Here is a 22062-nt window from a genome sequence, read left to right on the forward strand (position 1 = left end):
GAGGAAAGGGGGGGAGAAAGGGAGGGCTAGAGGGGAAAGGGGAGGGGGGTGAGGCTTAAGTGCAAAATGTATAAAAGAAGAAAAACTGTTCCTGTTAATGTGCTTGATTTGAGACGTGCCTGTCTCCTTGCACCGCTTTGGGATCCCAAATAAACTTTGTTTGCTTCTCCCCCTGGTGTGTTTATTGGCGCGAAGCACACCGGGCAACGGACCCGCTGTTGCTTTGCCTCGGGCACCCCTGTGCTGGCAACAGCAGCACTTAAACACTGTCCACAAAGTTATATTGATATAATTGCATATGCTGGTGTAGAAACAAGGAAATAAATCTAAAGAGCTATTGTCATTATGACCAAGTTGGTTAGGACACTAGAAATGGATTATTTCCTTCTTGGAAAAGACATACTTTAATACCAACACAGGTTATTGTAATCAACTCCATTTTAGCCTGAACAGTCAAAGTTATAAACAAGTGAAAACAGCATCTTATAAGGGAAAGTGTTGTGCAATCTTAATAATAGGCTATGCTAGCAGCCTAATGAATAATGCAAACACGGGGACAGTGATATTAGCTGTCCAAAGCAAAGTGTAGCTTATAACTCACAAGTAGAGTGCACCACTTCCAGAAAACACCCCAGTGTTCATACCCTCAACCAAAGTTTCTTCCCTGCTATGAAAAGTCCCATTACAGTCAATGGATCAAATTCAGCCCTGAGTAATGTCACTGAAGTGTGAGTTGCACTCACTTCCCCCAGGGCTGAAAATGAGTTTACGTGAGAGTGAGTATAGGCTACAAGATCAGATTGAAATTATGTTCAGGGACCAGGTTGTCTGTAATGTAATATCTCTTCTTAAAGAAACAAAGCAAAGCCCTCCACTCAACTCAATCGCATTTCTCTGTCCGTTTCCCTGTATGTAATAGGATGACCAACTGCGATTTTCAAAAGTTAATTCCAAATTTTCAGGGAATATTCTATGAAACAATATTGATTTTGGTGAAAAAAAGTCAGAAAACCAGAAAAGCCTGATTTCCACGAAAACCAGGCCCATAGAGTGTTCATTTGGTGCTGTGGGCTACTTCACTGCTCATGAAGTTCTGTGTGTTATCCAACATTTCTACTGCAAAGAAAGGCAGGGCGGAGGGAAGAGAACTTGTCAGAGTGGGAAGTCAAGGGGCCCAGCTGTTTTGTGGGGACAGGCTGGAGTGAGGCCTGGCTGTGGGGATAGGTGGGGAAGGGAGGCGGTCCAAGAAGGAGCTTGAGGATCAAGTGTGACCCTCTAGGAATAAAACTGAGAATAATTTGACCCCCATGTGCTGGTGATGTGTTAAATAAAGTGACTAATTAAGAGATGAGCAAAATTTTTCATTGAAAACTTTTCTGGGGGGAAAATACAAATTGAGTGACAACAAAACATTTTGCAAATTCATGTCAGTTTCACCAAATTGTTTGTGTGGAACCCACCCTCCCCCCCACCCCAAATCCTGAGAAAGCTAATATTTTGTTTTGACATTTTTGAAACAAAACGTTTCAATGTTTCAAGTCAAAAACAACATTTTGTTTTAAAATTTCCTTCAGTTTTATACATTAAAAAAGAAAACTTACAAACTTTTAAAAATGCTCAAAATCTAAACAAAACATTTAATTTTTGGTCAAACAAAATGTTTTGCTCAACTGAAATCAAAATTCTTTTTTTTTACTTTTTGGTTTACTGAAAATTTTGAAAAAAAATTCATTTCAGGTCAACCCAAAATGAATTTGGTTTTTGATTTTACAGACCACCAGTAAACTGAAAAATCAGTTCTTCGCACAGCTGTACTCCTAATAATCTATTACTGGAAGGTCAGATGTAGTCATAACAATAATTTGCCTTGCCCTCCTACAGCAGTTTTCATGAGAAGATCTCAAAGTGTTTTAAAGACAGTGAAGCTCACCAGACCCCATGTGAGGTAGATCAACATTATCATTTCTGTTCACAAATGTGCATCTGAAGCAGAGAGAATTAAGATTAACATTTTAAAATTTGGAACTATGTTCACAGGTGTTGGAACTAGAGGTGCTGGGGGTGCTGCTGCACCCCCTGGATTGCAGTCGTTTCCATCCTATACAGGGTTTACAATTTGGTTCAACAGCTCTCAGCACCCGCACTATACAAATTGTCCCAGCACCCCTGATTATGTTGGCTACTAACGTAAGACATTTCAGTCTATGGTTAGGCCCTTAAATAAGTGACCTGCTTTTCAGAGGTGCTGAGCACACACAACTCCCAATAAACTCCCCCTTCACAGTAGCAATACCTGTATGTGTTTTGACACCAGCATCTCCTGCAGGGGAGTCACTTAATGCTGTATTTTTGGCAGGTAAGTAAAAGAGAAACTGTTCTGTAATCTCTTTATTTGTAATAGTCACATGCAGACAGGCATTACGATAATGATCTGCGATCTCATACAGGGCTTACTGCATTTTTTAAAACAGCATTTCAGTTCACGTCTAAGCAATAATTCCTACCAAGGCATTGTACCTGCAGCCTCTGTTATGTAGGCGTAAGGTGAATTATTTCCCACAATCATTTTCAAGCTGGGAAAGATGTGCAGTTTTTCAGTGCTTGGGCAAGAGAGGTATTGCTTACAGGTGAATTGAAATGCTGTTTATAAATCTCAGTAAATCCTGTAGGAGTTCTTAGATGATTATCAGAGATACATGTAAAGACCAAACTACCACAAATTAACATATTCTAAAAGATGAAAAATCAGTTCCTCCTTCACCTATCTGCCAAAACCTGAATTCAAGGTTCTGCATTTCCCCTGCAGGAGCTGAAGTGACTAACATATAATGACAAGTTTCAGAGTAACATATAATGGTAATCGTTAACAAGCTATCATGTTAACCAAGTTATCCCACCCTCTTATCCAAATAAAACAAGTTGTCATGTTCTAAGGCTGTGCCTAGGAATGGAGGGCTTCTCTGCGGCACTGTAAGCTCACATGCTAGAAACCTGGAAGGAAACCCTAAGAATAGCCAAAACTAGACTGAAGTTTATGCTTCTGGTGGTTATCTGAGTTCCAATAAAGACAAACACCAGTGAAGGAGTAAATTTGAGCTATGTATAGTGTGTAGTTCCTTTCAAAGCAGGGATAATTTCCATCTGCTTACAATGAAGTACTGCAGCATTTCCCTATGCTTCAAACAGGAAACAGCACACAGCAGTCATCAGTAACTGCATAGCACAGGGATCGGCAACCTTTCAGAAGTGGTGTGCCGAGTCTTCATTTTTTCACTCTAATTTAAGGTTTCGCGTGCCAGTAGTACATTTTAATGTTTTTAGAAGGTCTCTTTCTATAAGTCTATAATATATAACTAAACTATTGTTGTATGTAAAGTAAATAGGTTTTTAAAATGTTTAAGAAGCTTCATTTAAAATTAAATTAAAATGCAGAGCCCCCTGGACTGGTGGCCAGGACCCACGCAGTGTGAGTGCCACTGAAAATCAGCGCGCGTGCCGCCTTTGGCACGCGTGCCATAGGTTGCCTACCCCTGGCATAGCAAATCAGTAAATGTTAACACTTCAAAGGTGCCTACTTTATGCACTGTATAAAAACAGGACTGTAAAACTAGACACCGGGTTTCGTGGCTCTTGATCTCCTATCTTTCAAGTGCTGAACTGCTTGTTGGATCAGTAAACAATTGATATTTCAAGAGTGTCAGTCTCATTTGCACACATCATGCTTAACTCTGCCCTTTCTCTGATATCTGCACACCAATCCCACTGCCAGGGCCGGCCCACAACATTTTGGCACCTGAGGCGGGGAACTCAAATGATGCCCCCATGTCCCCTCGCTTGGGCCTAAACTTTGAAAGGTCTCAATTCTGCCTTCTTCCTGTTCTACTCCTCTCATGGTACTGCTCTGCAACCTACCCCAATAAAGGAGAACTGTGACGAAGTGGGACTGTTCTTAATGTTTCCTCTGAATACTATGTGGGTGCCTCAGTTTCCCCTATGCATTTCTTAAGTCTCCAGTGTGCATAAATGGCCGACACTCTGTATCCTGGCAACAAATGGCCAGGGCCCTTTCCCCCTGCAAGGGAATATCTAAATGTAAACAAAGAGATCAGGTGACCTCCTGGCCCGGGAAAGAGACAAAGGCCAGAAAGGAGGGGCTGGAGGAGGTTTCAGTTGGGAGCTGGCTGGGGACGGGAAGTGAGTGCAGACGGGGTTGTCTGGCTCGCTGGGCCCCAGAATGGACCCGGCTGAGGGGTCCCATTCTCTGTACCTACAAGCTCTGTTTTAGACCGTGTTCCTGTCATCTAATAAACCTCTGTTTTACTGGTTGGCTAAGAGTCACGTATGACTGTGAAGTGGGGGTGCGTGCAGGACCCTCTGGCTTCCCCAGGACCCCGCCTAGGCGGACTCGCTGTGGGAAGCACATGGAGGGGCAGAGGATGCTGAATGCTCCAAGGTCAGACCGAGGAAGGTGAAGCCGTGAGCTTCTTGCCCTGAAGACAGTCTGCTCCGAGGGAGAGGAGGCTTCCCAAAGTCCTGACTGTCTTTGTGGGGAGCAGTTCCAGAGCATCACCCGGGGACTCCGTGACAAGAACTAACAACTTAAAATGCCGTGTTCAAAAATGTTAAGTAACACTTAACTTTCAAACACCTGAACAGCAAATGTAACTTTTCTTGTCTGCATAGTAAACACCGGCATTTTTATCTGTTTGAATAATCAAAGTGGTGGTTTCCGTACCTTCTTGGTTGCAAAGATCTGAACTGCTTCCTGAAGGTCCCACAGTCTGGGCCAGCTCATGCTCTATTGAGATGGTTGCAAGGCCAACCAGCCTCTCCTGTGTCATTGTGGAGCGTAGATGTGTTTTTATTAACTTCAGCTTGGAGAAGCTGCGTTCTCCATTGGCAACTGTTACAGGAAATGTTAGAAGTATGCGCAGAGCAACAAAAGCATTTGGAAAGAGGGTGGTTATCTTACTTGTGCACATATATTCCAGAACAACCTTTGGAGTTGAGCCTGCTGAAATGTATCTTGAAAGGGCTTCCAGTTCATCACCTAAATCACTCGCATCAATATCGCGCATGTCATCATGTGTCAATACTGTCTCTAGTGCCCTGCATTGCTGGTGTAGGTCTTCTTCAAGTATAGTGAGGAGTTTTGGAATATCATACAACATCCCAAATATACTGCTGTGTTCCCTGAGCTGCATGAAACGTTCCTCAACTGACGATATTGCACAATCTAGCACCTGGTTAAAGAATTCAACTTTGAATTGTTGTTTGGGGTCTCTTATGGGATTATCTCATGCCTCGTAATCAAAATGTCTTCTTCGGTGACTCTTGTATTCTTGAATGGGTGGGAAGATAGCTTCAGTGTGAAGTTCCTCTGCCAACTTCTGTCCACTCTTCAGAACGTTTTGAAATCCTTCATCTGAACAGTAAGACTGTACGTATGACTTTGCTTTGTCCAGTTGTTCCATTGCTCCAGATATATCAAGGTCAACACCTTGGAGTCTCTTGCTTACAACATTTATTTCAAACAGTATGTCATGCCACAACACTAAGCCACACAGAAATTTGAAGTTATGTATGTTTCTGGTGATTCCATTTCCCTCTGCCACTGTTCTCCCACAAACAGTTCCTGTCATAGCATTATCCTACATAATGGCAACTGTGACATCATCTATCTTCCCAGTTTGGTGTTTGAGAGGCTTTATCGCCTCCACTCGACTTTCCCATCATGTGGCACTCAGTGGTTTCAGTGTCAGAGAGGATGTTCCCAGATGTTGCTTCAAATTTTGCCATCGATAAGTTGATGCAGAGAAAAATACATAGATACTTTGAATTGCTTTAAAAAATTCAGTAGCCTCACTAGAAGCTGATGCTGCATCACTGACCACCAAGTTCAATGAATGAGAACTGCATGGGACAAAAAAAGCTCGAGGGTTTAACTCTCAGATCCGTGTCTGCACTCCTCTGTTCTTTCCTTTCATGTTGGCACCATTATCGTAGCCCTGACCTCTCATGTCAGCTGCCGCAATTCCCGTATCTTCCAGCTTTTTAAGAAGCACATTTGTCATAGCAGCTCCTGTAGTATCATCAATGTCAATAAATTCTAGAAAATGCTCTCTGACAGTCACCATGGCAGGGACATTTTCACTAGTGAAACTCTGTTGTTGTTACAAAACGCACCATTAAACTCATTTGTTCCGTATGGCTGATGTCAGGTGTGCAGTCCAGAATAACAGAGTAATATCTTGCTGACTTCAGATCTGCCACAATCTTCTGTTTGACTTTTGTTGCCAGTAACTGTATGATCTAATTTTGAATTGTTTTTCCAAGGTAGTGGTGTGTGTACATTTCTTGGGTGGTGACTCTTTTTAGATGCTCTTGGAATACAGCATCAAACTCAGCCATCAGCTCCACAATTTTAAGGAAGTTTTCATTGTTTGGCACATACAGCTGATCTGAAGTGCCACGCAGTGCTATGTTTTGGGTAGCAAGCATTCTCACAATGGCAATGAGCCTTTTCAGAACATTTTGCAATCTTCTCTTGATGCTGATCATCTATGGTGGCCTTTAACCTTAGTCTCATCTCAAGCTCTTTCCACCTATGGAATGCTCTCTGGTGATTTGCTGCCTTCTCATGGCATGCCAGATTTTTCCAGTCCTTTGTTCCTGTAGAACCCAATGTGGCTGGAACATTAGACTGAAAGAGTTTGCAACAAAAACAGTATGCAGCATTCTGGGTTTTTGAGTACATAAGCCATGGCCTCTCCACTTTGTCACCATTGGGGATTTCAGGCAGTAATGTGTTGGATGGAAACTTCTATTTTCATTGTCTTTGGGGAACATGAAGTTTTTCACTTGCTGTCGCCCATGCAGTACAAGGAAGTCCCTCAGGCTTCTGCTCAAGTGGGTCCACAGTCCTGGATCATCTAGACTTAAGGAACTAAACTCAGCAGAAGCTTTTTCTTGCGCCTCCACCACACTCTTCTCTGATCTACACTTTTCTTCAGGAATGTGCATGGTTACATCCATTTGAGATGGAGATATGGATGCTGCAGTAGCTGGCAGGTCACCTGCACTCTGACTAACTGGAAGATCAGGCATCTCCTCACCACTCACATCCTCACTGGGGCTGGAAGGCTCACCGTGAACATTTGTGTCTATGTATCTCAGGAGAGCTCCTTCCTGCTTAGACAGAAAAGATTCCTTTGCTTGCTTGCTTTTCTGAATGTTGCCCCAGCACGGCGTTTTCTTCTTTCACTCACGACTGCTGTTCTGTGCCAGCTTTAGTTGCTCTCAACACTCAATTGAAGGGGACAAATAAGCAGGCTGATAGCAGGGCCTGAGTGAGGGAAGATATCAGCGTCTTAAGGGCCTAACTGGCTCCTACTACTTCAGTTGACTGCCTGTTCTCCTCAAGTGGGTTCAGGGAAGCAGCAGGAAACAGGAAGCTCCCTGAGAAGCTGGTGTTAATCAGTCCAGGCTTCTGGGGATGCTAGAGAGGTACATAAGATGCTCCTCCTCCTCTCTTCCCTGCAGCTCCTGCTGCTTTCTGTTATTCCCTCTCACCTTTTCTCCTGCCTGCCTGTTATGTCTCTTGTGCCCTCCTTCCTCCAGCACAGCACTCCACCATCTCTGTGCATCTAGAGCAGAGAGACTACATATGCACCAGCAGCAGACACAATTTTCTGCACTCTGGGTCCGAGTGGCACCCCCCCACAGTCTGGCACCTGAGGCGGCTGCCTCAGTTTGCCTCATGGTAAGGCCAGCCTTGCCCACTGCTGACAATGCAGAAATATCTGTAGAAGAATCCAAGAGGAAGAAAAGTGCTTCACATTAGAAATGCTGATGACTTGAAGTCAGCCAATGGGAGTTTCATGCATGCCTCTGGGGGACACACTTTGGCCTGTGAAATCCAAGCTTTGGTTTCCAGTGATGATCTCACAATGAAGGTATGAATGTTAAGAACTCAACAAGGGGAATTCTCCATCTCGTCTGTCCTCCCCTAATGTACATTCATCAACAGATTATTTCATTTTAACAAGGGGAGTTGAGTTCCTTCTGGTTTTGCCACATTTCAAGCCCTGAGCACAGCTCACCACAAAGGGGTTTATTTCTGGAAAGCTCACTTCTGCAAATGAAGTGATCTATCCGGTTCATTTCTTTCAGTCTATTGCTGAATTACTCAAACTTTCCCACTTGGCAGGGAAGTCCCAAAATACTAACTGGAATCTTTATTGCCATTAAAATTATATTACTACAGTCAAACTCACATGAGTTTTATCCCTAAAAATAGCAGAGAATCATGGCTGAAAGCTGTAGCTTCAATGTGGGATCTGAAAAGGGGGTGGAGGGGCAGTTACCTGTCACAAATTTTACACCAAGGTCTTCTTGACTCACATGCATACAACTTGAACCATTTCTCTCCACCAACCTGTTATTTTCCTACTAATACTTTCAAAAAGATGTCATGTACTGTTTGTAAGGCAAACATTGGCAGCTGTACTCTGGCTATTCAAATATCTTTGTACATGATGAGAAAATTATAAGCCTGAAAATTCTTATAGAACATGAGGGCTGAAGTGCCCCTGGAACTGATATACCCATAGAGGAGTCATTAGACCAACTGTATAACAAATCCAGCTATACTTTTACTTCTTAGTTTTTAACAGCACTTTTACCTTCAGAAACACTAAAGACAAACTACTATATGGTTCTAAAAGTAAACATAATTTTTTACTCACACACTTAGCAGATATATAACTAAATCATACTACTCTATGAAACCACTTCAGCAAGGAATTTGTACACAAGTACAGCATATTTAACCACACTCTGGTTAACCATAAGTTTCTTTAACTGGTTGGCTGAAAGTCCTGGTTAACCAAAACGTGGTCATGTCCCCTAACACAGTGTGCACGATTCATTGCTCCCTCATTCAGACAACACCCCATTTAGTCAAATGGTTTTGATGTTGCAACCTGAGCAGTTCATTTACATGTGTCCATTAACCATTTAGGAGCTGCAAGACTAAGGAAGCTGCCAATGCACTGTTTCTACTTGAGCATGTTCACACACTTCAGAAACGTAAACACTTAATTGGATTCTCTTAATATCATGCATTTGTCTGGGGTTCAGGAACTAAATGTTCTCCATACAAAGTAAAAAAAAAAAAAACACCTGGTAATATGCCTGGGATGTAACATTTGGATCTAGATCTGAACTGTGTGTCCAGATGTGGGCTTTTGGTTCAGGTCTGCCTGTCTCCAGAAAATAACCATTCAATTAATTTTATTCGTATGAAATGATCAAGTGTGCTACACTCAAACTTCTAAGTTTCATATTGAAACTAATTTAAGAAAGCCCCAAATCAATGTATACAGCTATGTGTCAGCTATGGTGCTCAGCAGAGTCCAAAAATAAATGCTGAAAGAACAGTGAAACTTGCATTTTTACATGAAAGTGCTTCCAGCACTAACACATCTGAATTGTTTCACTGCTGGAGAAGAAATGAAGTGCAGCAGCCAAAACCACAAAGCAGCATATGAAGATTTTTGTCTGCTTTTCCTAGGTTGTAGAGTATGCTGCAGGGGCACGCCAGCCATTTCATTCCATTCACCATTTCATAAGAATGAAATCCTCTCGTGGACCTGCTTTCCCTTCCATCATCCCATTCTGTTTATTGCTTGACTCTCAGACCCCCAGAAAGGAGTTCATCGACCAGAGTTTGAGAACTGTGTATACTTTGGGTCTAATTCTCCTAGTAATCTCCATTAACTTTTAGTGTTATATGGTCTATGGCACAGCAAATCAGTTCTCATTCCAGCCAGCAGAGAAGAGCGAAATGAAATGGCCAGCGTGTATGGATACCAATATCACTGCAGTAATCATGGATAAAATGATGTATGCAATGTTATAATAGCCCCACCGTTTAAATGTTTCTTCTTTAAAACTAATCAGTCAAAATCTTTCTTTGAGTTTAGAATGAATTAAAACTCAGTTATATTGATCTGAATTTCATAAATGAGCACAGGGTTTTGTTTTCTATTAAAAACAATTTTACAAATTCTCATGAATCAAAAGTTCATTTTAAAGAAAAACTTTGTGATAACATTTAAAGCAAGAGATTAATAAATGTGTTAACTACAGTTCAGATAAAGTCATGAACAACAAACATAATTTTTCAAAGACTGAAACTCATTACTTACCTGAAGATTTTAAGAGAATAAGAAACGTTGTGCCCAGTTCTGATCTCCCTTACACTGAAATAAATAGAGTGTAGCTAACACTAATGGAGTTCACCATAGTGCAACAAGCTTTAATTGGAGAAAGCCCTATCTATAGTCAACATCCCAGGGAGGAAAGTCTGCTTCCCACCTGGCAGTTCACCTCCAGCCTCTAATATCACAGAATATTCAGCTGGAGCTACGCTGCTTTACACCAGATGGATGTGTGCCCCCCTAACTCTCTGGTGTCCTCACTTTCTGTCTTTCATAAAATTTCACTTCATTACCTACAACTCTGATATGAAATCTCTAGCTTACTACTCTGGGGTGACCAGTTCTGGGCAGAGGCAGAAATCACCTGCCTTTAGTTAGCATTTTTCATTGTCTTTACATAGCCTCTTACGCTTGGTTTCACTAATACAACTACTTTTAAAAGTTTAGTTGAAAAAAAAACCAGTTATGTGTACAAAATTACATTAGTAGGTTTGCTTCCTTGCTGTGAGAAAAAAATAGATCAATGGAGTTAAATGTGTATTTCCATACCAAATCCCCCTTCAGTTCCTCTTTAAGGCACATCTGCTTTGTACTGCCGCTCACTCATTGCTCTCCCCTCTTTCCTTAATTTGCCCAGTAAAAACGGACAGTTGATCATATTAGTGTTAACACTCTCAAGGCAGTAATAAGAAGTAATAATTCATAACAATTAACGTTGTTTCTAGAGCAACTAGCATACTAAGTTCTTTACTGTAAAAGAAGTACAGATACTGACCCCAATCCTACAGTTCGGACTCAGACAAATCTCCCCATCAGCTTCAGTAGGGAGTTTTGCCTGAGTAAGAACTGCAGGATCAGCCCCAGAATATCTGAAAACATCTGCAGTTAAATCAGTCCCGTGAAAAGAGAAAGGGGTGAGAGGACTGTTACAGGAAGCTAGTAGTGGCCGCAGCCAAAGGACGGCCAGGGAAAGTTATCAAACTAAAGGTTCTTCTATCAAATTACCCAAAAGATGAGGCTGAGCAGCAGCAGCACTGTCTTGGAGGTGATCACGCCACAGTCCATGTTTCCTGCTGGCCTGGCAGTCGAGCTTTGTGTAGAAAGATCTTGTGGCTTCTGCTGCCTATTCAGCTGAGTCTGTGTGTGTCAGATTTCTGTGTGCTTCCCTCCCACGCCTCTCAGCTTCTTGTCTGAGCCAGGCCTGCTCAGCTATCACATGATTTGCAACTCGCTGGACCGGTCACATGCTCCTTAGTGTACAGAGCAAAACAACATCTTACTGTAGTGTTCTCTTTATTACTGTATGTAGTCTGTCTGTCTAAAAGAGATTACCGTAAACTCGCTAAACTAGCTCTGCAACTACAACTAAGTAGCTTACCATATAAACACTAAAAGCAGTGCCACCACAACGTAACCCTTGCCAGCATTACCACACTTGCAGAGGTGGATCAAGACCCGGGGTCGGCAACGTTTGGCACACGGCTCGCCAGGGTAAGCACCCGGTAAGGGCCAGTTTATTTACCTGCTGATGCGGCAGGTCCGGCTGATCGTGGCCCCCACTGGCCGCGGTTCGCCATCCCGGGCCAATGGTGGCGGCGGGAAGCACATCCCTCGCCCACGCCGCTTCTCGCCGCCCCCATTGGCCCGGGATGGCGAACTGTGGCGAGTGGGGGCCGCGATTGGCCAAACCTGCCGCGTCAGCAGGTAAATAAACTGGCCCGGCCCGCTAGGGTGCTTACCCTGGCGAGCCGCGTGCCAAATGTTGCCGACACCTGATCAAGACTAAACAAGGCTCAAATGTAACAGAACTTTTAAGGCCACCCAGAAAGCTTCGCCCTCTGAGCCAAGTCTCCGCTTACATACAGCCAGCCATATGGATTCTTGTCCTTCACCCACTCTTGAGTCTGTGATCTTCCTGAGTGAGGCTCAGGTGGAACTGTACCTCTTACCTCCTAAAGGGGCCAGTCACCCTGTCACAGGTAATAACCCTTTAAATAGTTTGTGATTCCTGTAGTGATGCGCACTGCATTAGATGTTTTACAAGTTGCCAGAAACCAGTCAGAGTAGCAGTATCTATGAAGTAGGGCTTGCATGTTTGTTTATAGCAGCCACAGTTCTTTGGGATCCAGATATATTTGGGAGCAATATTACCTCTTTTAGCCTTTTCCCTCTCTGCGTCCCTCCTTTATCCTATGTGTTTATTTCTCACACCTTTGTTAGGGGTTTCTCTCTCTCTCTCTCTCTCTCTCTCTCTCAGTTCTTGCCTAATTTATCCATCTCCTTCATTTTCTCTTTCCATCTTTTTCCCTCACCTTCTCTCTCTCCTTATTTTATAGCACTTCTTTCTTTTCCATCCATTCCACTCCGATCCCTCAATCAAAGTCTTGAGACGGTCAAAAACCTCTTTCCATATAGAATCACAGAAACATAGGGCTGGAAGAGACTTCAAGAGACCATCAAGTTCAGCCTTCTGAGCTGAGGCAGGACCACGTAAACCTAGATCATATCTGATAGGTGTTTGTCCACCCGGTTCTTAAAAACCTCTAGAAGCCTATTCCAGAATTTAACTATCTTTATAGTTAGAAAGTTTTTCCTAACACCTAACCTAAATCTCCCTTGCTGCAGATTAAGCCCATTACTTCTTGTTCTACCTTCTGTGGGCATGGAGGACACTTGAGCACAATCCTCTTTTTAAGGGCCCTTAAACATATTTGGAGGTTGTTATAAGATTTCCCCTCTGCCCCCAGTCTTCTTTTCTTAAGACTAAATATGCTCAGGTTTTTTTAACCTTTCTTCAAAAGGTCAGATTTTCTAAACCTTTTATCATTTTTGTTGCTGTCCCCTGGACTCTCTCCAATTTAATCACATCTTTCCTAAAGTGTGATGCCCAGAACTGGACACCGTACTCCAGCTGAGGCTTCACCAATGCCAAGTAGAGCAGGACAATCACCTCCCATGTCTGATATACTCCTGTTAATACACCCCAGAATGACAATGACTGCTTAGGAAGGAGTACTGTAGAAAGGGATCTGGGGGTCATAGTGGACCACAAGCTAAATATGAGTCAACAGTGTGATGCTGCTGCAAAAAAAGGGAATATCAATCTGGAATGTATTAGCAGGAGTGTTGTAAGCAAAACATGAGAAGTAATTCTTCTGCTCTACTCCATGTTGATTACGCCTCATCTGGAGTATTCTGTCCAGTTCTGGGCACTGCATTTCAGGAAATATGTGGACAAATTGGAGAGAGTCCAGAAAAGAGCGACAAAAATTATTAAAGGCCTAGAAAATATGACCCATGAAGGAAAATCGAAAAAAATGGGTTTGTTTAGTCTGGAAAAGAGAAGACTGAGAGGGGACATGATAACAGTTTTCAAGTATGTAAAAGATTGTTACAAGGAGGAGGAAGAAAAATTGTTTTTCTTAACCTCTGAGGATCGGTCAAGAAGCAATGGGCTTAAACTGCAACAAGGGAGGTTTAGGTTGGACATTAGGAAAAACTTCATAACTGTCAGGATGGTTAAGCACTGGAATAAATTGCCTAGGGAGGTTGTGGAGTCTCCATCACTGGAGATTTTTTAAGAGCAGGTTAGACAAACACCTGTCAGGGATGGTCTAGATAATACTTCGTCCTGCCATGAGTGCAGGGGACTGGACTGGATGACCTCCCCAGGTCCCTTCCAGTTCGATGATTCTATGATTAGCCTTTTTCACAACTGCATCACATTGTGAATTCGTTTTCAATTTGTGATCCATTGTAACCCCCATATCCTTTTCAGCAGTACTACCACCTAGCCAGTTATTCATTTCATTTTACAATTATTGAATTTCATTGTCTTGATTTTTCTCCAATTTTTCAAAGTCATTTTGAATTCTAAGCCTGTCCTCCAAATTGCTTTCAAGCCCTTCCTGCTTGATGTCATCCACAAATTTTATAAGCACATTCTCCAAATCATTAATGAAAATATTGAAGGGTATCAGACCCAAGACTGACTCCTGCGAGACCCCACTAGATACACCCACCCTCCCAGTTGGACAGCGAACCATTGATAACCAGGGCCAGCTCTGGCTTTTTGGCCTCCCCAAGCAAAAAAAAAAAAAAAAAACGGGGCAGCCAGAACAGCAAAGGGGGGAAAAAAAACCTGCGGCGCGGCCGGAGCGCGGGTGCAGGGGGACCGGCTGGGAGGGGGGAGGGGAAGGGAGCGGGCAGGAGAGAGAGAGGGGGGCGGCCAGGGCTACAGCAGGGGCGCTGCCACGAGGCCCCTCCCGCTGCGCCGCCTCCTGCCGCCTGCCGCGAGGGCTCCGCTCCGGTCGCCGGGGAGGGAAGGAAGAGGACTGCTCTGCAGGGCGCTCTGGTTCTCCATGCCGCCCCCCCCCCACTACAGGGCGGCCGGAGTGGAACAAGAACAAAACAAAAAAAAAAGCGGCCATGCCGCCCTAGGATTGGGCAGAATGCCGCCTCGAACAGTCTGCCGCCCCAAGCACCAGCTTGCTCAGCTGGTGCCTGGAGCCGGCCCTGTTGATAACTACTCTTTGAGTATGGTCTATGCACCAGTTGTGCACCCACCTTATAGTAATTTTATCTAGCCCACATTTCTCTAGTTTGCTTATGAGAATGTCATGTGGGACTGTGTGAAAAGGCTTATTGAAATCAAGATATAGCACATCTACTGCCTCCCTCCTATCCTCTAGGCCAGTAACCTTGCCAAAGAAGGAAATTAGGTTAGTTTTGCGTGATTTGTTCTTGACAAATCCATGTTGGCTCTTCCTCATAATAACCCTATTATCCTCTAAGTGCTTGCAAACTGATTGTTTAATAATTTGTTTCAGAATATTTCCAGGTATTGAAGTTGTATGAATGGTCTATAATTCCCCTGGTCCTCTTTGTTCTTTTTAAAGATAGGCACTATGCTTGCCCTATTCTAGTCCTCTGGGACCTCACCCCATCCTCCATGAGTTCTCTAAGATAATTGCTAACAGTTCTGAGATTGCTTCAGCTAGTTCCTTAACTACCCTAGGATTAATTTTATCCAGGATCAGAGTGAACAAATCAGAGCCGTAGCTACTTTCAATCAAAGAAGCCCTCTTCTGCAGCCAGCACCGTGTGCCAGTCTAAGAAGCCCCCTTCCGTGACAAAAGACTTGGATATCCCCAGCCAGGACTGTTCCAATTTAAGATTGCCCCCCTTGTCATATCAGTTGACTTCAACATTGCTTTGATTGAGAGGATATATTTCACCATATCCTGCTCCTTCTGTTAGGACATTTTCACTGCACTCCATTGTGGTGGATCCTCCATCTTAAATCAAGATTGGATCTTTTTCTAAAAGATATGGTCTAGTTCAAACAGAAATTATTTAAATGGCCTGTGTTATGCAGGCAGTCAGAGTAGTGGCCCCTTCTGGCTTTATAATCCGTTAATTATGAATCACTGATCTTCACTGTAACTAGGTGTAATTACCTCATCATGCTGATTATCCAATGTCCACCCAGTAACTTTTTGTGTATAGTTGCAGACATCTCCAAGGCGTCAGGAAGCTGGACTTCAATGGTGTGAACTGCGATGGAGAATCAGTCATATCCAGTTGTGACGGATTTGGCACTGCTCTGTAATAAATGTATAAATACTGTATGTTGACCTGGCTACTGAGATGTTTACTATATAAATATATTGGTTTAGTTCAATAGGGGGTTGTCAGGAAAAACAAGTAGGAAGGGAAAGAGTGGCTCAAGATTAACCACTTCTCAGCAAACACATGAGACTTAAGAGACAATGTCAAGACAGGAAAAGGCCTGCGAGCACAGGAGATCACAAGAACTCTATCAGGTTTATGACATGCACTCTCTCAAGAGAGGAGACTAGTTACTGGACAGATCCAGGCTGAGACACAGGGACCTACTGTGACATCTGAAGAAGTTAGGCCTGCCTAGGTTACCATCAGGAGATGCTAAGACTTTAAGTAAGATAGACATTGTGTGCAGACTGTTTGTTGTTTTAAAATCCTTTTTTTCTAAATTTTTGTTCCTACTATTAAAATTAACAATGCTTGGGTTTAAGAAAGCCATCTGGTCACTCTATTCATCACTGGTCACTGATTCAAGAAAGGAAGAACCACAGATGCTCAAACTCACATGGATCTTCTGGGTTAGGGTAAACATGGTTGATACACAGAGTACTGTAGCCTAGAGTCTGGTCTAAGAGTGGGAGAATTGCAGAATTCCACCCAAGATCGGTAAAGGCATGATGCCTGACACCCATGGGGGTGCACTCAGAGAAACCAGAAAAGGGCAGAGATACAGCTAGCCCTGCAATCACGACACCAGTCACCATGACATTGGATGTAATACACACTCTATGGATTGGGCACCTCTTCTCTATCTGGCTTTTAAAGTAACTTCTGAAGAAATGAAGCCTGGATATTTTACTTAGAACTGGATGTTGTCCATAACGAAATCTGACCATAATAATGTGACATGTGCCTCTGGGTACCTAGCACGCCTATCCCAGGCTCCCTTGGGGCACACAGATTCCTCCACTTGACTGCTTTCTCATGCTAGGCAAATCAGCTTTTGCAGGAGAATTAAAGAGACATGAATAACCCTAGAAAGGAGGTCAGGAATAAGGCTGATTCCAGAAAAGAAACTCTTTGCTGCAAATAGGGGTAAACCCAAGCAACCAAACTCAGATCTGGGTACCAATATTTCCAAAGGTCATTGTTGTTCAGATTCTGAGTCTTGGCTCAGGCCGTCACTGTCTGGAAGCCATAGCTATTGAAGTGATTATTATTAATAATTTATATAGTCATGATTACTTTAATAATAAGAAAAACCATTGCAACAATTTCACTTTTCCCTGAAATGCAGCAGGTTGAAATATTGGAAAAGAAAGGAAATAATAGAGCTGTTCGGGAACCAGAATTTCTCTTTCATGGGAAATTCCATGATTTTGAAAAGAAAAAAAAAAAGGTATACCAAACAGGGGAAAAAAAAGTCAATTTTTAAAAATTCCTGAGACATTTTTTTGAAAAAAAAAAACAAAAATCATTTTAGGTCCATTAAAATGTTTAAATTTTGATTTTTTTTTGTTTTATTTGTGTTTTATTTTATATAAAATTTTAATTTACATTATTTTTATTTTATTTTATTTTATAAAATATGTAAATATAAAATAAAAGAGAAAATACATTTCTAAAAGACATTTAATCAAAATTGACATGTTCCTGTGGAACATTTCAGTTTCAATTAATCACTGTTTTCCAAAGGAAAAACATTCCGGTTGAAAATTTTCCACCAGGTCAACACATGAACACAAGCCAAAACACAAGTTACAATTATATAACACTGTAACCTAAAGGTGGTTTTACAAGGCGAAGCTCCTATTTAAATAGGTTGCCAAGTGTCCACTTCAAAAAGGGTCAAAAAGAGACCCTGACAGCTCCAGTCAGTACAACTGACTGGGCCATTAAGTTGGTACGGGGCTGGTAGGTGCAGCTCCTGGGAAGCAGTCATCAGCTCCCTCTGGGTCCTAGGCATAGGGGCGTCCACAGGGGCTCCGCACGCTGCCCCCACCCCAAGTGCCGGCTCTGCAGCTCCCATTGGCCAGGAATCACGGCCAATGGCAGCTGCAGGGGTAGCGCCTGCAGTGGGGGCAGTGGCAGTGCGCAGAGCCCCTTGGCTGCCCATATACCTAGGAGTGGGAGGGACATGTTGCCGCTTCCCAGTAGTGTCTCAGGTAAGCATCACCTGGAGCCTACGCCCCTCACTCCCTCCCGTACCTCTGCTCCAGCCCTAAACCTCCTCCTGCACTCCAAACCCTGGCCCTATCCCAGAGCCCGCACCCCTAACCGGAGCCCTCACCACCCCCACACCCTGCACTCCAAACCCCTCGGCCCCAGCCCAGAGCCCCCTCCTGCACCCCAAACTCCTCATCCCCGGCGCCACCCCAGAGTCCACACCCCTGCCCCAGCCCAAAACCCCCTCCCACACTCCAAACCCCTTGGCCCCCTCCTGTAACCCAAATCCCTCATCCCCATCCCCACCCCTGAGCCTGCACCCCCCAGCCAGAGCCCAAGCCCCCTCCCGCACTCTGAACCACTGATTTCTGACCCTTCCTGAGAGTCTGTACCCCCAGCCGGAGCCCTCACCCCCACCCCAACCCCCTGCACCAGCCTGGTGAAAATGAGAAAGTGAGGGGGGGGGGAGCGAGCGACGGAGGGAGGGGGGATGGAGTGAGTGGGGGGCAGGGGCTCAGAGAAGGGATGGGACAGGGCAAAGGTGTTCCGTTTTCTGCTATTAGAAAGTTGGCAACCCTATATTTAAATCCGATCAGGTGATATTCAAGTCATTCATATAAAGGTCTATGGCTGAAATAGCAACTAGCCACAGCACCCCTGCACCGTTTACATGGAGTGCTAGGACTACTGAATTGATTCTTAACGTTAATCCCAAGGCCTACCTTCTTTCCAGCCCTCCTTTACTGTTGACTGGATTTAGAATGGCCGGAGACAAGTCGAGAGATTCGTCTCCCTACCCACCTCTATCATCGGGGTTTAAGATTGCCCCAAATAAAAACTAACAACGAAGTGCAGGAGTAAAACTCAGGTACGATTATTAAACTAACAACAGTTCAACAAGGTAAGTAAACCGGGTATACTATAAAGAACTCCCAACACAGATAAGTAAAGCAAACAGGTAAAGGTGATATTATAAGTACACTGACTGTGACCAAAAGGGTTTACTCCCGCCCCAACACGGGTCCCAGGTATGGGGTATGGAGAACTTAAAAGGTCTCTACCATCTCTTGCAGCTTGTCTGGAGCCTCCTGACCTCATGGCGTGAATCGGGTCCGGAACTGACCAGATGACTCGGCAGGGTGAGAAGTGGACCTCAGATGACAAGTAGGTGGTAACTCTATGGTTTTATTTCCTTCCTCCCTGCAGCGTCATGGGTGCAAGTAAGATCCAGATGAGAGGGTGGCAGCTAGCAGCTCACCCTTGTGTGCAAGTATGTTAAACCCTCCCACAACCCTAAGGTGTGATGCTCTGGCATACACACCTAAGTACAGCACTCTGCCACTCAGATGGGCAGCCCCCTCTCAGACTTGCTAGCCCTTATATGCCCTGCGGTTACTGGGCAGATTGCATGTCACATGGTTGCCTGGTTTCCTGCCTTTTGGCAAAAAGGGCAGGAAACTATCCCTAAGGAGGGGGAAGACGGGCAGCCAGGATGGATTCCCAGTTGTTGTTGTTAGGAATTCAAGATGACGTGTGGGTATTAACAACTAGAACAGAAATACAAAAATTCTTCCCCTGAAGCCTCACTTCAGTACCAGGCAAACTGGTTGAAACTATCATAAAGAACAAAATTGTCAGACACATAGATGAACATAAATTGTTGGGAAATAGTCAACATGGTTTTTGTAAAGGGAAATCATGCCTCACCCATCTACTAGAATTCTTTGAGGGGGTCGACAAGCATGCAGACAAAGGAGATACAGTGGATATAGTGAATTTAGATTTTCAGAAAGCCTTTGACAAGGTCCCTCACCAAAGGCTCTTAAGCAAAATAAGCAGTCATGGGATAAGAGAGAAGGTTCTCTCATGGATTGGTAACTGGTTAAAAGATAGGAAACAAAGGGTAGGAATAAATGGTCAGTTTTCAGAATGGAGAAAGGTAAATAGTGGTATACCCGAGGGATCTGTATTGGGCCCAGTCCTATTTAACATATTCATAAACGATCTTGAAAAAGGGGTAAACAGTGAGGTGGCAACATTTGCAGATGATACAAAACTACTCAAGATAGTTAAGTCCCAGGCAGAATGCAAAGAGCTACAAAAGGATCTCACAAAACTGGGTGACTGAGCAACAAAATGGCAGATGAAATTTAGTGTTGATAAATGCAAAGTAATGCACATTGGAAAACATAATCCTAACTATACATATACAATGTTGGGGTCTAAATTAGCTGTTACCACTCAAGAAAGAGATCTTGGAGTCATTGTAGATAGTTGTCTGAAATCATCCACCCAATGTGCAAGCGGCAGTCAAAAAAAGTCACCTATCAGGCTGAAATTTTTCAGGTCTGCTCTCTGCCTTAAAGTGTGCTTGTGTTTTAAGTTTGAAGAGTTCATCTGTTTTGAGGAAAAGGTGAGTGTGTGTGTGTGTGTGTGTGGGAGATACACTTTTACCATTATTTAAAAAAAATGTTTCCAACCTTTTATTTTAATAGCTCTAGTGAGTCAGCAGTTTTGGACACAAACTTGAAAATTGGGAGGAAGCTTAATACAACAGAGATTTATAATTCATTCTCAGGCCAAAACTTAACATACAAGCCACAGCCCAAATGTACTGGGCCAAATGTATTCCTGGTGCAACTTCACTGAAGTAAATAATGCCTTATATCGGGGCGGCCAACCTGTGGCTCCGGAGCCACCTACAGCTCTTCAGAAGTCAATATGCGGCTCCTTGTATAGGCATCGACTCCGGGGCTGGAGCTACAGGCACCAACTTTCCAATCTGCTGGGGGGTGCTCACTGCTCAACCACTGGCTCTGCCACAGGCCCTGCCCCCACTCCACCCCTTCCCGCCTCCTCCTCTGAGTCTGCCGTGCCCTCACTCCTCTCCCCTTCCCCTCAGAGCCTCCTGCACACCACAAAACAGCTGATCAGGAGGTGCGGGGAGGGAGGGGAAGATGCTGATTGGTGGGGCTGCCAGTGGGTGGGAGGTGCTGGGAGCCGGGGGGAGCTCATGGGGGGCTGCTGACGTATTACTGTGGCTCTTTGGCAATGTACATTGGTAAATTCTGGCTGCTTCTCAGGCTAAGGTTGGCCACCCCTGCCCTACATCCTTTCTGTGGTGGAAACTTTGGAAAAAAACCCTGTAATTTAGAACATAGGAATGGCCACACTGGGCCAGACCAATAGTCCATCTAGCCCAGTTTCCTGTCTTCTGACAGTAGTCAATGCCTGATGCTTCGGAGGCAGGGCCAGCTCCAGGGTTTTGGCCGCCCCAAGCAGCCAAAAAAAAAAGCCGCGATCGCGATCTGCGGCGGCAATTCGGTGGGAGGTCCTTCGCTCCAAGCGGGAGTGAGGGACTGTCCGCCGAATTGCTGCTGAATACCTGGACATGCAGCCCCTCTCCAGAGCGGCCGCCCCAAGCACCTGCTTGCCAGGCTGGTGCCTGGAGCCGGCCTTGTTCAGAGGGAATGAAGAGAACAGGGCTATCAGCAAGTGACTTATTCCTTGTCGTCCAGTCCCAGCATCCGGCAGCAAAATGCTTAGGGACATGACCTGACTAATAGCCATTGATAGACTTATCGTCCAGGAACTCATTTAATTCTTTTTTTAACTCAATTATACTTTTGGCCTTCACAACATCCGCTGGCAACCAGTTCCCCTTGTGGTTTCCAGGACTAGCTGCTCCAAGAAGCAGTCATTAATGGTGTCTAGAAACTTTATCTCTACATCCCATCCCAAGGTGACATGTACCCAGTCCATGTGGGGATAGTTGAAGTCCCTCACTAATGTTGAGTTTTCTGTTTTAATAGCCTTTCTAATTTCCCTGAGCACTTCACAATCAACATCACCATCCTGGTCAGGTGGTCAGTAGTATATTCCTACTGCTATACTCTTATTATTCAAGCATGGAATTTCTATGTATAGAGATTCTGAGGTACAGTTTGATTCATTTCAGATTTTTAGTATATTTGACTCTATGGTTTCTTTCACATTTGGTGCCACTCCCCAACCAGCACAACCTACTCTGTCATTCCTATATATTTTGTACCTGGTATTACTATGTCCCATTGATTATCATCATTCCAACAAGTTTCTGTGATGCCTA

General features: G+C 43.9%; 1 protein-coding gene across 1 annotated transcript in view; it reads right to left on the reverse strand.

Moving 5' to 3' along the window:
• LOC128839287 (tetraspanin-36-like) overlaps window positions 1–11437 on the reverse strand; it is a 54118-nt gene extending 42681 nt beyond the window's left edge. Inside the window, exon 1 of the mRNA XM_054032155.1 lies at window positions 11229–11437. Coding sequence (XP_053888130.1) covers window positions 11229–11288 — 60 coding nt within the window. The 5' untranslated portion in view covers window positions 11289–11437. The remainder of the gene's footprint in view (window positions 1–11228) is intronic.
• Between the last annotated feature and the right edge of the window lie 10625 nt (window positions 11438–22062).

This window comes from Malaclemys terrapin, chromosome 6 (assembly GCF_027887155.1).
Source record: "Malaclemys terrapin pileata isolate rMalTer1 chromosome 6, rMalTer1.hap1, whole genome shotgun sequence".
Classification (NCBI taxonomy): Eukaryota; Metazoa; Chordata; order Testudines; family Emydidae; genus Malaclemys; species Malaclemys terrapin.